The sequence below is a fragment of the Coregonus lavaretus genome, assembly GCF_964263955.1.
Source record: "Coregonus lavaretus genome assembly, chromosome: 6".
NCBI lineage: Eukaryota > Metazoa > Chordata > Actinopteri > Salmoniformes > Salmonidae > Coregonus > Coregonus lavaretus.
Genome location: NC_139993.1, coordinates 60,684,271 through 60,701,438, shown reverse-complemented (window position 1 = coordinate 60,701,438; position 17,168 = coordinate 60,684,271). Strand labels below are relative to the sequence as shown.

Genomic DNA, 17,168 nt, shown 5'->3' with positions numbered 1-17,168 from the left:
TCACTCATGTTTCAAAACATTTTCTCCCTGGAGGAGTAGTCTCTTCTCTCCGCTTACCTGTGAACCCCGGGCTGCAGAGGCAGGTGTACCTGCCCACCCTGTCTACGCAGGTGGCTCTGTTCCTGCAGGGCTGCGACACACACTCGTTCACCTCGATCTGGCAGCGCTCACCCTGGAACCCCGGCACGCAGAAACAAGAGTAACCATCACCACGACTACGGCAGATGGCCCGGTTGTAGCAGGGGTTGGGGGAACACTGGTCTGTTCCCGGGGCCACCGACCTCGCTTTCAGTGGAGATGCACCTGGGGACAGGAAGTCATGTTTTGATTGATTGTCTTTTTTTTTGCGCTGTGTTTTTTTTCCCCACAAACAATAACAACCATACATAAACAAGAGACAACAAACAGACGCACACACATTTCAACAAACATCAACGACATCACACCTGCTCAGACCCACATGTTCCCACCGCAACCATACACATCACATATGTCTCACAAGCACACTCCCCCTCGTCCTTCATCACCTGGAACTTTCCAGTGCTTGTAGCACTCCATGCCATATGGCAAAAAAAATTGCACTGTTCTTTTTTTCCTCTGTAGCCCACACCTTTTCAATATTTAAATAATCATGTATTTGATTCATCCGCCCATAACTTTTGGACTTTATAGCACTCCCAGAAGGCATTCATTATTGTTCGTTGTACACTTAAGACATGACTCTGCTGTTGTGCTGTAGAATTTTGTCTCCTGTATAATATATTCTATACATTAGTTAGAATTAAGCGTACATTTTTGTTAACAGTAATTTCATTAGTTATGTTCCAACATTCCCTCCATCTTGTGCCTATATCAGTTATTTTTAAGTCTTGATTCCAATAGTTTATATTTTGTTCTAAGACATTGTCAGTTGAATAGGCTCTCTGCAAGGTCTTGTATATCTTACCTGTCATATGAGTATCTTTTTCTGACTCAAATAGGATTCCCACAACATTGCTTACAGGTCAAAATGTAGTGATATAAAACTTTTAAGTTGCATATTTGAAAATGTGTACATTAGTCAGTCCAAACTTGCTTTTTAATTCTGTCATGGAAATATTTGTATTTCCTATTACCACATCATTTCATTTATCATTGAATTCTGAAAAGCTATCCAAGGATTGTTCCATAGGGGTGTGTTTTTAGGGAGTGATATTGGTTCTTGTAGAATTTGTTTCATTTTCCTCCATATTGTTATAGTGTTCTTAACTACAGTTAAAGTTGGAAGTTTACATACACCTTAGCCAAATACATTTAAAAACTCAGTTTTTCACAATTCCTGACATTTAATCCTAGTAAAAATGTCCTGTCTTATGTCAGTTAGGATCACCACTTTATTTTAAGAATGTGAAATGTCAGAATAATAGTAAAGAGAATGATTTATTTCAGCTTTTATTTCTTTCATCACATTCCCAGTGGGTCAGAAGTTTACATACACTCAATTAGTATTTGGGAGCATTGCCTTTAAATTGTTTAACTTGGGTCAAACGTTTCGGGTAGCCTTCCACAAGCTTCCCACAATAAGTTGGGTGAATTTTGGCCCATTCCTCCTGACAGAGCTGGTGTAACTGAGTCAGGTTTGTAGGCCTCCTTGCTCGCACACGCTTTTTCAGTTCTGCCCACAGATTTTCTATAGGATTGAGGTCAGCGCTTTGTGATGGCCACTCCAATACCTTGACTTTGTTGTCCTTAAGCCATTTTGCCACAACTTTGGAAGTATGCTTGGGGTCATTGTCCATTTGGAAGACCCATTTACATTTACATTTGCGACCAAGCTTTAACTTCCTGACTGATGTCTTGAGATGTTGCTTCAATATATCCACATAATTTTCCTTCCTCATGATGCCATCTATTTTGTGAAGTGCACCAGTCCCTCTTGCAGCAAAGCACCCCCACAGCATGATGCTGCTACCCCCGTGCTTCATGGTTGGGATGGGGTTCTGGCCAAACATAACGATGGTCATTATGGCCAAACAGTTATATTTTTGTTTCATAAGACCAGATGACATTTCCCCAAAAAGTACAATCTTTGTCCCCATGTGCAGTTACAAACCGTAGTCTGGCTTTTTTATGGCGGATTTGAAGCAGTGGCTTCTTCCTTGCTGAGCGGCCTTTCAGGTTATGTCGATATAGGACTCGTTTTACTGTGGATATAGATACTTTTGTACCTGTTTCCTCCAGCATCTTCACAAGGTCCTTTGCTGTTTTTCTGGGATTGATTTGCACTTGTCGCACCAAAGTAAGTTAATCTCTAGGAAACAGAACACGTCTCCTTCCAGAGCGGTATGACGGCTGCATGGTCCCATGGTGTTTATACTTGAGTACTATTGTTTGTACAGATGAACGTGGTACCTTCAGGCGTTTTGGAAATTGCTCCCAAGGATGAACCAGACTTGTAGAGGTCTACAATTTTTTTTCCTGAGGTCTTGGCTGATTTCTTTTGTTTTCCCCATGATGTCAAGCAAAGGGGCACTGAGTTTGAAGGTAGACCTTGAAATACATCCACAGGTACACCTCCAATTGAAATAATGTAAATTAGCCTATCAGAAGCTTCTAAAGCCATGACATCATTTTCTGGAATTTTCCAAGCTGTTTAAAAGGCACAGTCAACTTAGTGTATGTAAACTTCTGACCCACTGGAATTGTGATACAGTGAATTATAAGTGAAATAATCAGTCTGTAAACAATTGTTGGAAAAATTACTTGTGTCATGCACAAAGTAGATGTCCTAACCGACTTGCCAAAACTATAGTTTGTTAACATGAAATTTGTGCAGTGGTTGAAAAACGGGTTTTAATGACTCCAACCTAAGTGTATGTAAACTTCCGACTTCAACTGTAACTGTATAAAGTTGTTAATGTTCTTAGCTTTATCCTTTGAAAACAAATGTGAAGATTCTGGGGATGAGCATGCACATCTTCAATATGTACCCACTGTTCCTCTTTAGTGTATTTAACTATACAGTGGGGAAAAAATTGTATTTAGTCAGCCACCAATTGTGCAAGTTCTCCCACTTAAAAAGATGAGAGAGGCCTGTAATTTTTATCATAGATACACGTCAACTATGACAGACAAAATGAGAAGAAAAAAAATCCAGAAAATCACATTGTAGGATTTTTTATGAATTTATTTGCAAATTATGGTGGAAAATAAGTATTTGGTCAATAACAAAAGTTTCTCAATACTTTGTTATATACCCTTTGTTGGCAATGACATAGGTCAAACGTTTTCTGTAAGTCTTCACAAGGTTTTCACACACTGTTGCTGGTATTTTGGCCCATTCCTCCATGCAGATCTCCTCTAGAGCAGTGATGTTTTGGGGCTGTCGCTGGGCAACACGGACTTTCAACTCCCTCCAAAGATTTTCTTTGGGGTTGAGATCTGGAGACTGGCTAGGACACTCCAGGACCTTGAAATGCTTCTTACGAAGCCACTCCTTCGTTGCCCGGGCGGTGTGTTTGGGATCATTGTCATGCTGAAAGACCCAGCCACGTTTCATCTTCAATGCCCTTGCTGATGGAAGGAGGTTTTCACTCAAAATCTCACGATACATGGCCCCATTCATTCTTTCCTTTACACGGATCAGTCGTCCTGGTCCCTTTGCAAAAAAACAGCCCCAAAGCATGATGTTTCCACCCCAATGCTCCACAGTAGGTATGGTGTTCTTAGGATGCAACTCAGCATTCTTTGTCCTCCAAACACGACGAGTTGAGTTTTTACCAAAAAGTTCTATTTTTGGTTTCATCTGACATTCTCCCAATCCTCTTCTGGATCATCCAAATGCACTCTAGCAAACTTCAGACGGGCCTGGACATGTACTGGCTTAAGCAGGGGGACACGTCTGGCACTGCAGGATTTGAGTCCCTGGTGGCGTAGTGTGTTACTGATGGTAGGCTGGGCCAATTGTGCGCCGCCCTATGGGACTCCCGTTCACGGCCGGTTGTGATACAACCTGGGATCGAACCCGGGTCTGTCGTGATGCCTCTAGCACTGCGATGCAGTGCCTTAGACCGCTGCGCCACTCGGGAGGCCCCGAGTTTTCAATATTAGTCAGGTATATCAGGAGATCGTCGGCAGCTAAGTTTAGTTTATATTCATGTTTACCAATACGGATACCCGTTATGTTTGGGTCCTGTCTAATTCTTTCTGCAAGCGGTTCAATTGCAAGTTTAAACATGAGGACATCCCTGTCTCGTACCCTTTTCTAAAGCAATTTCATCAGATAATGTATTATTTGTATATATTTTTGCTTTAGGACATTTATATAATATTTGTATGAAATGTATTATTTCAGCTGGAAAGTTGAATGCTTCCAAAGTTTTGAATTGAAAAGACGGTCAAAAGCCATTATTGATAAATCTACATCTTGTTTTTTAGAGTATTGTATTATACGGAAACATGTTCTTGCTTGTATTTGTTTGTAAGTGTCTATTTTCAATAAACCATGTTTGATTAATATGTAGTAATACTTTTGCTATTCTCTTGCTTATGAGTTTTGTTATGATTTTATTGTCGCAATTTATTAAACTTATGGGTCTGTAATCTGCAGGGGACTCTCCAGATTTTCCTGGTTTTAATATAACTGAAATAACTGTTTGTTACGAATATCAAAACATTTTTTATGGAAAAGCCATCCATCCCTGGTGCTTTCTCCACGCAAATATTTTAACAGTGCCTAACATTTATTTTTGGGTGATTGCCATTATTTATTTTTATCTGATGACATTTGCTTCAAGGTTATTGAGTCTAAGAAGGCTGTAGGATCAGTCCAACTATTTAATTCTGATTTATAGATTTTCATAGATCTTAAATTTTTTACTAATAGCATTGTTTCTAATTAAAGCATTTGTGTCCTTATCGTTTCAAATTAAACTGGTTTGGCACGTATTCATTTTGTGAGGGCTGCGAGGTGTTTACCAGGTTTATTTGCCAATAAATAGTATGCTTTATGTAAGGGATAAATGCAGACGTTCTGTACATTGGAAATAATAGACGACGCTGCGGGACAAGGCGGAGCCGAGTCCTTTGCAGAGTTAATTTTTCCAAGGTAATGTACAGAACGGTGGCATTTATCCTGCTTATACCACAGTTGCCAAAGAAAACAATACTTGAGCAAAAATGTACCGGTAGAAAATGTTTTTTTGTTTATATTTAAAATTTTTATAAGCAAATTCATACTTTCTCATCTTTTGGTTGCTATATTTATGGCCGCGACCCAGTTGTTCATTCTATATGTTCCGTTGCAATGCTCGCTGGTAACGTTCTTATCCCTTGCTTGCAAGCTAGCCAACTAGCTACGGCTACCACAGTCACAAACTTTGCAGCCAGAATAACAGTCAAGTAGCTGCATTTGCGTTTAAGCTGTTTTCTATTGACATTCATTTAGATACATTAATGATGATGCCTGATTTTGCCTGGCATAGCTAGAAAAGTTGGCATTTTTATCAGGACACTCAACACTGTTCATTACGATGAGAACGCATTGCATATCAAACACTAGGCTAGAAGCTACCTTAGCTAAATAGTTTGTTGCTAGCAAAGCTGCCAATATGACAACTGAATTAAAAAATATCAGATGTTGAAAACAGTTGCGTCATGACTGAAACAGTAGGGACTGGAGAAAATCATGTTCATCACTCAACACGGTTGTTAGGTCATCAGATGCTCCAAAAAAACAAATCTCTGCAAAACCAAATCAATGCTGGAAGTTTTTCCTCATTGAACTTGCGTTTACAATGTATCGAATTTCGGTTTGTGTGGTTGTTGTTTTTGCTTTCTATAACTTTGTAGCAAGTACAGTCTGCATGTGTAGGCGCATATTGCGTCATGATTTCAAGGTGTCCTGATATCTTTTCCAACTGTCTCGATATCTTTTCCAACTGTCCCGTTATCTGGTTTTCATGCCCATTCTAGAATGCCCTTCTAGCCAATCAGAAACGAGTATTCAACAATGCTGTGGTATAATTTAGTTTATACCACAGCATTGTTGAATACTAGTTTCTGATAAGAAATTGCCAGCGAGCATGGCAACGGAACATAAAGATCGAACGACTGGGTCACGTCCATAACTATCAAACTAATCAAACGAACAACTGGGTCGCGTCTCTAGCAACCAAAAGATGACAAAAGCAACCAAAAGATGACAAAGTATGAATGAAAATAAACAAAATAATGTTTTAGTATTGTTGTGTACTTTAGTATTGTTTTCTTTGGCAATTGTGGTATAAGCGGGATAAACGCCTCCGTTCTGTACATTGCCTTGGAAAAATAAACTCTGCTGCATTGTCCATTATTTTCAAGGTAATGTTCAGAACATTGCAGTTTATCCCTTACTTAACCTGTAGTTGTTGTCTCTCTTCAAGAGTAAAATATCATATTCCTGCTTAAGTTCTGAAATTGTATTTTCTACTTTACCGTCAAAATTTTTTTTGGGGGCTTTTTCTAAGATAGTGATTTCTTTTCTAACACAAATTTAACTTGCAGAGTATGATATTATACAGTGGGGAAAAAAAGTATTTAGTCAGCCACCAATTGTGCAAGTTCTCCCATTTAAAAAGATGAGAGAGGCCTGTAATTTTCATCATAGGTACACATCAACTATGACAGACAAATTGAGGGAAAAAAATCCAGAAAATCACATTGTAGGATTTTTTATGAATTTATTTGCAAATTATGGTGGAAAATAAGTATTTGGTCACCTACAAACAAGCAAGATTTCTGGCTATCACAGACCTGTAACTTCTTCTTTAAGAGGCTCCTCTGTCCTCCACTCGTTACCTGTATTAATGGCACCTGTTTGAACTTGTTATCAGTATAAAAGACACCTGTCCACAACCTCAAACAGTCACACTCCAAACTCCACTATGGCCAAGACCAAAGAGCTGTCAAAGGACACCAGAAACAAAATTGTAGACCTGCACCAGGCTGGGAAGACTGAATCTGCAATACGTAAGCAGCTTGGTTTGAAGAAATCAACTGTAGGAGCAATTATTAGGAAATGGAAGACATACAAGACCACTGATAATCTCCCTCGATCTGGGGCTCCACGCAAGATCTCACCCGTGGGGTCAAAATGATCACAAGAACGGTGAGCAAAAATCCCAGAACCACACAGGGGGACCTAGTGAATGACCTGCAGAGAGCTGGGACCAAAGTAACAAAGCCTACCATCAGTAACACACTACGCCGCCAGGGACTCAAATCCTGCAGTGCAAGACGTGTCCCCCTGCTTAAGCCAGTACATGTCCAGGCCCGTCTGAAGTTTGCTAGAGTGCATTTGGATGATCCAGAAGAGGATTGGGAGAAAGTCATATGGTCAGATGAAACCAAAATATAACTTTTTGGTAAAAACTCAACTCGTCGTGTTTGGAGGACAAAGAATGCTGAGTTGCATCCATACCTACTGTGAAGCATGGGGGTGGAAACATCATGCTTTGGGGCTGTTTTTCTGCAAAGGGACCAGGACGACTGATCCGTGTAAAGGAAAGAATGAATGGGGCCATGTATCGTGAGATTTTGAGTGAAAACCTCCTTCCATCAGCAAGGGCATTGAAGATGAAACGTGGCTGGGTCTTTCAGCATGACAATGATCCCAAACACACCGCCTGGGCAACGAAGGAGTGGCTTCGTAAGAAGTCCTGGAGTGGCCTAGCCAGTCTCCAGATATCAACCCCATAGAAAATCTTTGGAGGGAGTTGAAAGTCCGTGTTGCCCAGCGACAGCCCCAAAACATCACTGCTCTAGAGGAGATCTGCATGGAGGAATGGGCCAAAATACCAGCAACAGTGTGTGAAAACCTTGTGAAGACTTACAAAAAACGTTTGACCTGTGTCATTGCCAACAAAGGGTATATAACAAAGTATTGAGAAACTGTTGTTATTGACCAAATACTTATTTTCCACCATAATTTGCAAATAAATTCATAAAAAATCCTACAATGTGATTTTCTGGATATTTTTTTCTCATTTTGTCTGTCATAGTTGACGTGTACCTATGATGAAAATTACAGGCCTCTCTCATCTTTTTAAGTGGGAGAACTTGCACAATTGGTGGCTGACTAAATACTTTTTTCCCCCACTGTAATTCCCCTAATGTATGCCTTAAAAGCATCCCAAATTATGTCGGGGTCGGCTTTTCTCTGTCCTCTATGTCTGCATTTGTAATGGTAAATGTCTTTATTTTTTCATTTACGTATTTAATCAATTTCAGGTCTTGAAGATACAGAATATGGAGAAGGAACAGAGTGTAATTACGTGTGTTTCTGTTATAGCACATGGGTGGGACACTCCAGACCTGGAGGGCCAAAGGTGTGCAGGCTTTAGTTCCGGACGTGCACTAAAATGTCTGATTCAACTAATAGTGATTGATCTTCAGGGAGAAATTGAAATACAGTACCAGTCAAAAGTTTGGACACACTTACTCATTCAAGGGTTTTTCTTTATTTTTAATCTTTTCTACATTGTAGAATAATAGTGAAGACATCAAAACTATGAAATAACACATGTGGAATCATGTAGTAACCCCAAAAAAATGTTAAACAAATCAAAATATATTTTATATTTGAGATTCTTCAAATAGCCACCCTTTGCCTTGATGACAGCTTTGCACACTCTTGGCATTTTCTCAACCAGCTTCACCTGGAATGCTTTTCCAACAGTCTTGAAGGAGTTCCCACATATGCTGAGCACTTGTTGGCTGCTTTTCCTTCACTCTGCCGTCCGACTCATCCCAAACCATCTCAATTGGGTTGAGGTCGGGGGATTGTGGAGGCCAGGTCATCTGATGCAGCAGTCCATCGCTCTCCTTCTTGGTAAAATAACCCTTAGGACACCCTGGAGGTGTGTTGGATCATTGTCCTGTTGAAAAACAAATGAGAGTCCCACTAAGCCCAAACTGATTGGGATGGCGTATCGCTGCAGAATGCTGTGGTAGCCATGCTGGTTAAGTGTGCCTTGAATTCTAAATAGATCAGACAGTGTCAACAGCAATGCACCCCCACACCATAACACCTCCTCCTCCATGCTTTACGGTGTGAACTACACATGCAGAGATCATCCGTTCACCCACACAGCGTCTCACAAAGACACGGCGGTTGGAACCAAAAATCTCCAATTTGGACTCCAGACCAAAGGACAGACTTCCACCGGTCTAATGTCCATTGCTCGTGTTTCTTGGCCCAAGCACATCTCTTCTTATTATTGATGTTTCTTTGCAGCAATTCGACCACGAAGGCCTGATTCACACAGTCCCCTCTGAACAGTTGATGTTGAGATGTGTCTGTGACTTGAACTCTGTGAAGCATTTATTTTGGCTGCAATTTCTGAGGCTGGTAACTCTAATGAACTTATCCTCTGAAGCAGAGGTAACACTGGGTCTTCTATTCCTGTGGCGGTCCTCATGAGAGCCAGTTTCATCATAGCGCTTGATGGTTTTTGCGACTGCACTTGAAGAAACTTTCAAAGTTATTGAAATTTCCCGTATTGACTGACCTTCATGTCTTAAAGCAATGATGGACTGTCGTTTCTCTTTGCTTATTTGAGCTGTTCTTGCCATAATATGGACATGGTCTTTTACCAAATAGGGGTATCTTCTGTATACCCCCCTACCTTGTCACAACACAACTGATTGGCTGAAACACATTAACTTTAAGAAGGCACACCTGTTATTTGAAATGCATTCCAGGTGACTACCTCATGAAGCTGGTTGAGAGAATGCCAAGAGTGTACAAAGCTGTCATCAAGGCAAAGAGTGACTATTTGAAGAAATTTAAAATATAAAATATATATTTTGATTTGTTTCACACTTTTTTGGTTACTACATGATTCCATGTGTGTTATTTCATAGTTTTGATGTCTTCACTATTATTCTACAATGTAGAAAATAGTAAAAATAAAGATAAACCCTTGAATGAGTAGGTGTGTCCAAACTTCTGACTGGTACTGTATGTCACAGCAGACTTACTATTCTGATAAACTGTATATTATTCTCAAGGTGTCTTTCATACATTCTCTGTCTCTTTTACAGTCTCGTACAAAATATGTCAGTACCACCAAAAAATACTTGATAAAGGGTAATTCCTTAGTGAGGATTAACTAAACGGGATTCATGTCTACTAATGTATTTTATTCTCTCAGCAGTGTGTTACAATGAGTCAAGCTTTGCATTGTCACACACAGCAATTGTGTCCTATAGCATATGACACCAAAGGCTCCCTCTCCTCCTGTGAAAACAGGCCTCCTCTCTCCCCATTCTCCATTCTCGTCTCCAGTACAAGGACGTTTGCAAACTTAATAGCCTCACAAAGCATCACAGCTGGCCTCCATGGCAACCAATTCCATGGTTCTGTTTCAGCATTCGCTCTTTCACCATGGCAACCGCAGGCGGACAGAAGTCAGTAATTTATCACTGCATTCATTCCTAGTATGGCCTCGGTGCGTCTACTTAATCACACAGCACAGCAGAGATTAACGACACAGCGCCTGCCAATCGCAGCTATATTTCTCCTCTTTTCATTAGTTTGGCTATAAACATGTTGCCTTGACTCATTAATGGATTAATCCATACATGTGTTTGTCCAACACGTCTACCAGGGGAGGGAGGAATTAACCAAATGGCTCCTCCTAATGCCCGGCTTACAGGAATATAGAACATCCACTCAGATGAACTGGTATCATGTACACTGTAGATCAGATCAAGGATGGCCAATCCTTCTCCCGGAGAGATAATTTTACGGTACCTCAGGTGTATTACAGCAGAGATGGAGCAAAAGCCTACGCTCTCCAGGACGATGTAGAGTATATTCTATAGCACCCATTTGAACCAGTAAACACTCCCTCTGAGAGAGGTAGGTTAGTACATATACACACACACTGGGGATGGAAGATATACCCTTCCTACTGTACAGGCATGCTGAATGTAAGATGTGGACTGTATAATCATTTATTCCTGATAATGGATTTCTAATTAGATGGATACAGACAAGTCACACATGGTGGAACGACCTCTGTGTTGTGGATAAGCTGGAGAGGAGTTGCCCAGGGCACAGAGCTCTGCGGTTATAGAGGCTCCAGAGGTACACAGAGAGGGTGTGTGTCTACGTGCGTGCATGTGTGGGTCCTTCACATTTCAGTTGAATGCACTCAGTTGTACAACTGACTAGGTATCCCCCTTTCCCTTTCCTTTACCTGCATATATATGTGTGTGTGTGTGTATGTGTATGTGGTGTATGTGTGTGTGTATGTGTGTGTGTGTGTGTGTCAGGCGTCTAGGTGATAAACATGGGATCAGGTACAGGTCATTCTGGGGTAAATTATATAATAAATCCATTATGAGCTTGTTCCTTATTTAACTCCTACATAAAGTATAAACCACACATCCCTGTTCGGAGCACAAAGGGGTTACATTGCTGTTATTGGACAAACTGCTAAACTCATGTAATCAAACATTACACTCACCAGATCCTACATGTTACCAAACGAGACAGAACATTCCTGAACATTACATCTGACATAGAGATACACTGTAACAGAATAAAGATTCATCACTTCCGTCTCCTCATCCCTTAGCTCAGTGGTCACCAACCCTTTTTGAGTCGAGATCACTTTCTCAGTTAAAATGCAAGCTGAGATCTACGATTACATTTTTTATATTACTTTTAAAAAAACATGAGCCTATTTAACATTAACCTATTAAAAACAGTACTGTAGTAATGAGGTTTGTTCAGTAGACTGCAGGCACAAAACATTCTCACCACATATTGTCTTTGCTTGAATTGCCCTGCCAATGCATTGTTGTTCTTCTCAGACCAACATTTGAGGTAGCCTATATGATCACACCGGTATTAGTTGTTGTATTATTTGTGAGGCACAGCTGAGTGAGCATAAATGTAAATAATCTGCTCTTTTTTTTTTTTTATTGTACTGGGCTGATGTAGCCTGCCTGCATCTGATGGTCAGTCTCAGCGGAGGGAGAGGGCAGCAGACTAAAGGTCCGCCTCTCAACGTCCCTCCGCTCTCCCTTTCCTCCGCTGACACTGACCAAAAAGGGACACCATCATCCAGCTGATGGCGAAACTCGAGTAGCACCGCATTATTTCTGCCTCATGCACAAATTCATGTTGTTCCTCCTATGAGCAGAGAAAGTGAAATATTCCTTGATATTAAAAAATATCCGTGCGGCTAATAGTGACAACGCAAGCCTATCGATACCCTTTCCTACTCATTCATTGAGCTGCAGTGCTGGTTGTAGCGCAAGTGGAAATAGGGAGAACACACATTTTATGGCTTATAAAAATGTTGAATAGAAAGTGTTGATAGTGCTGAGTAAAAACATGAACTCACTCATTAAAAACAGCAGCTCTTTGCTGTATTCGTGGACAGTCTCTCTCTAGTCATGGTTTTCAAATCTCACAGTATCAATTTAGCTGTAGCTTTCGTTTACACCTACTACGTTACTACAGACATGGTAATCTGAGCCATCCGATTGGCCAGCGGTAGGCCTATAGTGCACTTGATTTGCTCCCCCCGGTCCCGCCGGGAAGAGTTTGTACCTTCAGACATGTCAAATGGTTCAAAATGGGAACATGTCGCCTACCCGACGCGCACAGCAGCTGAATCGGGTGCACCTACCTCCAACAGCGCAAGATGAATTAAAAAACTAATAAAAAAAAACTTGGTTGGACTGGTTGGTGACCACTGCCTTGGCTGATACCATCTGTCATGTCTAGCTCCAGGATACGCACCAACGAGGGATGATATCAAAGACAAGGATTTCCCCAAACATGGCAACCCAACGTTGCCATAACCCCCCAGCAGAACCAATGGGACCAGATCATCAGCAGTGGCAGGCCGTGTAATGGATGGAATGCGTGTATGAAGGGACCCACAGCATTTAACACACAGAGGGGTGTGAAGTGCACACCTGTTTTCATTTTGGTACATTCCAGCAGGCCTTTCTCAAAGCTGGATATGAAAATAAACGATGAATGGCCTGCCATGTTGTGGGTGTGCACTGCATGACGATCGTCTGAAGGTTTGGGATTTACAGAGTTCCATGTTATGCAGGTGACGCAACCATAAGGGTGTATCACATCAAGTTACACAGGAATTTATTGTGCCAAAAATCTTCGATTTCCAGTCCAGTCTAACTACAGATATGTATTGGTAAAATAGGTGAACAGATCAGTCAAATCTCTGACTGGAAAGGTGAGTGACTGTCAAAATGGTCAAATCAGACCAATCACGGACCTCCAAGTGTTTGTGGTGCAATCACACTTTCCACGGTGGACAACGGCACAACTTACTCACCCTCTCGCTCCCTTGTATCATTTGTGAAGGTCAATCAATTTCACAGAGAGCCTCCAGATTTTCACTAGAGCAGCTTATGAGTGTCTAGACCTCATCTCAGCATGACCCCGGTTGGGGGTTGGCGTCCAGGGGGGCTGGGGAAGGTATCGGGTGTCCAGCCATATGTCCACTATCACGGACTATCAGCTGGAAGTACGTAGATCCAAGGCAGATCAGACAGTGGATCACCCAGTGGGCATTACCAGCGCACACACACACACACACACTGGGCAAAAACTGGTTGAAACCACATCATTTCAACAACAAAAAAATGAATGTGAAATTCAAATTTTTTTTCACCCAATGTTTAACCTAAATCCAATGACATTGTGAAATTTGTTTTTGATTTCACGTTGAATTCACATTAGTTGACAACTCAACCAAATGTAAATCAAAACTAGACGTTGAACTGACGTCTGAGCCCATTTGGACGCACACACCATCCAGGTCTCAAGCTGCCAACTGTGCAGCCACACATCTTGGCCTTGCCAACACTAACAGGTTGTTGACTGAGATGCCTTAATCAATCAATTAATCAGGAAATACATTTTTGCAGACACAATAACTGTTGCATGGCATTCATTTAAGAAACCACAGTCCCTTTATAAGACCGTGTTTTCCTGTGAGGCATGTCAGTACCTTAAGATTCAACCACAAGCCTGTTGACTAATGATGCGTTCAAAACATAGCGCCGGCCAACCAAACATCCCCTCCCACAGCATGTAAGGCCTCTTTCATATGCTAATAGCGGTATAGCTTTTTGTTCAGTGCTATCTCTGTAGAAAGGCCCTTTCGTTTTGCAGCACATGTGGAGGGGAGATCTGAGCGGCCTCTCTGTCACAGACTGACTGATGAGGGGAGATCTGACCGGCCTCTCTGTCACAGACTGTCTGATGAGGGGAGATCTGACCGGCCTCTCTGTCACAGACTGTCTGATGAGGGGAGATCTGAGCGGCCTCTCTGTCACAGACTGACTGATGAGGGGAGATCTGAGCGGCCTCTCTGTCACAGACTGACTGATGAGGGGAGATCTGAGCGGCCTCTCTGTCACAGACTGACTGATGAGGGGAGATTTGAGCGGCCTCTCTGTCACAGACTGACTGATACGCACACAGGCTGGTGTGTTTGCTTGTTTCAGTGGTGATAACAGAACACACACACACGAGCACTCACATGCACACACAGACACACACACTCTTGGGAGTATTGGAGACATAGAATATGCCTAACCCCCATGCGAGCTTACACTGCACCTCATTGTTGGGTCGGTCTTTGTCTGCTCGTTTAGCTTCAGAGCTCCTTACAAAATGTGCCATGAACACTGGGAGATAGCAGTGATGTCACCCCTCACATTTCCAATTGAAATTCAAGGCATGCCAGATAGTGATTTGGCATGCATTCTATATCTAATCAGAAAAAACTGACCACTGATCAGCTACATAACAATATTTGTTACACATGCAGCTCAGGGGTAGAGAGTAGAGAATGCCCCTGATCAGAGAAAAGGCAGGGATGCCAATAGCAAATACTTTTAAAGATCTCCTACACACTTACAGCTGAGGCAGCATTTACATTTTAGTCATTTAGCAGATGCTCTTATCCAGAGCCACTTACAGTTTTTAGTGAGTGCATACATTTTCATACTGGCCCCCCATGGGAATCGAACCCACAACCCTGGCGTTGCAAACGCCATGCTCTACCAACTGAGCTACACGGGACAATTAAAAAACATAGATATCCTACATGTACATTTATACTTTCTGATGCCTAATAAGAAGGTTATTGAACTATTATTAACACTCATGAAAAATAAAACAAATGGATCACACTGGTTCAATTAGATATTGTGGGCTACTACTGTGATGGATTCAGCATACATATTTACACTTTTAGAAGATCCCTTAATATATTTGAATTAAAGCATGAGGATGATCTGATCAGCATTAGTTTCAGAAGAAAAGCAGCAGCAGTATTGGTGCGCTATACAAAACATTTTATATAACTTAACCTGTTTAGCACGACAAGTAGCAGCAAGGAGTGGAATGATAGCTAAACATACGGGTACACAGGCTAGGATGACACCACAATGATGACACCTGCAAAATCAATAAACCTAAACACCAGATGAAACTTTACACTTTAGCCTATGTCTTCTAAAAAGCACCAACATGAGAATTGAACAGTTATCAACTGGTAAAACCAAACAATATATAATAAAAGTACCGTTACTCACCATCTATCCCTATGATTAGTGCGCCATAGATGATCAAGGCGCATGCAAGTGAATGAAACCTAGTAGATCGCAATAAATCCATATTCGTGATAGAAAATCATCCTGCTCGCTCTGTGTGAAGCATGTCGGTAGGCTACTGGAGTCTCTGCCTCATCTTTCTCGCGCTTCCTCCTCGCTCTCTCTCTCTCTCTCTCTCTGATGTGCTGCCTGTACGTGTTGTGAACTCAAGTGCCACTATTCTTTAGCTAGGCTCACCAATCACTGTATGTGCCCTTGTCCACTGACGCACCAATGGGCTCTCTCTACCTTCAGCTCTTCAGATGATCCTCAATCAAACGTGAACGCTATAAAAAGACCGCCGGGGAAGCGGATTGCTGTTGTTTGTTCAATATAGCACTGGTAACCTACAGTGCCTTTCAAAAAAGTATTCAGCCCCCTTGGCGTTTTTCCTATTTTGTTGCATTACAACATGTAATTTAAATAGATTTTTATTTGGATTTCATGTAATGGACATACACAAAATAGTCAAAATTGGTGAAGTGAATGGAGAACATTTTTTAATAAAAAAAAGAACGGAAAAGTGGTGCATGCATATGTATTCACCCCTTTTGCTATGAAGCCCCTAAATAAGATCTGGTGCAACCAATTACCTTCAGAAGTCACATAATTAGTTAAATAAAGTCCACCTGTGTGCAATCTAAGTGCCACATGATCTCAGTATATATATATATATATATATATATATACACACACACACACACACACACCTGTTCTGAAAGGCCCCAAAGTCTGCAACACCACTAAGCCAGGGGCACCACCAAGCAAGCGGCACCATGAAGACCAAGGAGCTCTCCAAACAGGTCAGGGACAAAGTTGTGGAGAAGCACAGATCAGGGTTGGGTTATAAAAAAATATCAGAAACTTTGAACATCCCACGAAGCACCATTAAATCCATTATTAAAAAATGGAAAGAATATGGCACCACAACAAACCTGCCAAGAGAGGGCCACCCACCAAAACACACGGACCAGGCAAGGAGGGCATTAATCAGAGAGGCAACAAAGAGACCAAAGATAACCCTAAAGGAGCTGCAAAGCTCCACAGCGGAGATTGAAGTATCTGTCCATTGGACCACTTTAAGCCATACACTCCACAGAGCTGGGCTTTACGGAAGAGTGGCCAGGAAAAAGCCATAGCTTAAAGAAAAAAATTAGCAAACACGTTTGGTGTTCGCCAAAAGCCATGTGGGAGACTCCCCAAACATATGGAAGAAGGTACAGATGAGACTAAAATTGAGCTTTTTGGCCATCAAGGAAAACACAATGTCTGCCGCAAACCCAACACCTCTCATCAGCAGGGACTGGGAAACTGGTCAGAATTGAAGGAATGATAGCATACTGCTAAAGCAACACTCGAGCGGTTTAAGGGGAAACATTTAAATATGTTGGAATGGCCTAGTCAAAGCCCAGACCTCAATCCAATTGAGAATCTGTGGTATGACTTAAAGATTCCAGCGGAACCCATTACATTTGACATTTTAGTCATTTAGCAGA

The 17,168-nt window shown here is 41.5% G+C and overlaps 1 protein-coding gene across 1 annotated transcript in view; it reads right to left on the bottom strand.

The window, feature by feature from the left end:
* crb1 (crumbs cell polarity complex component 1) overlaps window positions 1–15,697 on the bottom strand; it is a gene marked incomplete at both ends in the record, with an annotated part of 50,394 nt that extends 34,697 nt beyond the window's left edge. The window contains 2 exons of the mRNA XM_084163674.1: window positions 58–303; window positions 15,616–15,697. Of these exons, the coding sequence (XP_084019800.1) occupies window positions 58–303; window positions 15,616–15,697 (328 nt within the window). The remainder of the gene's footprint in view (window positions 1–57; window positions 304–15,615) is intronic.
* Window positions 15,698–17,168: the final 1,471 nt, after the last annotated feature.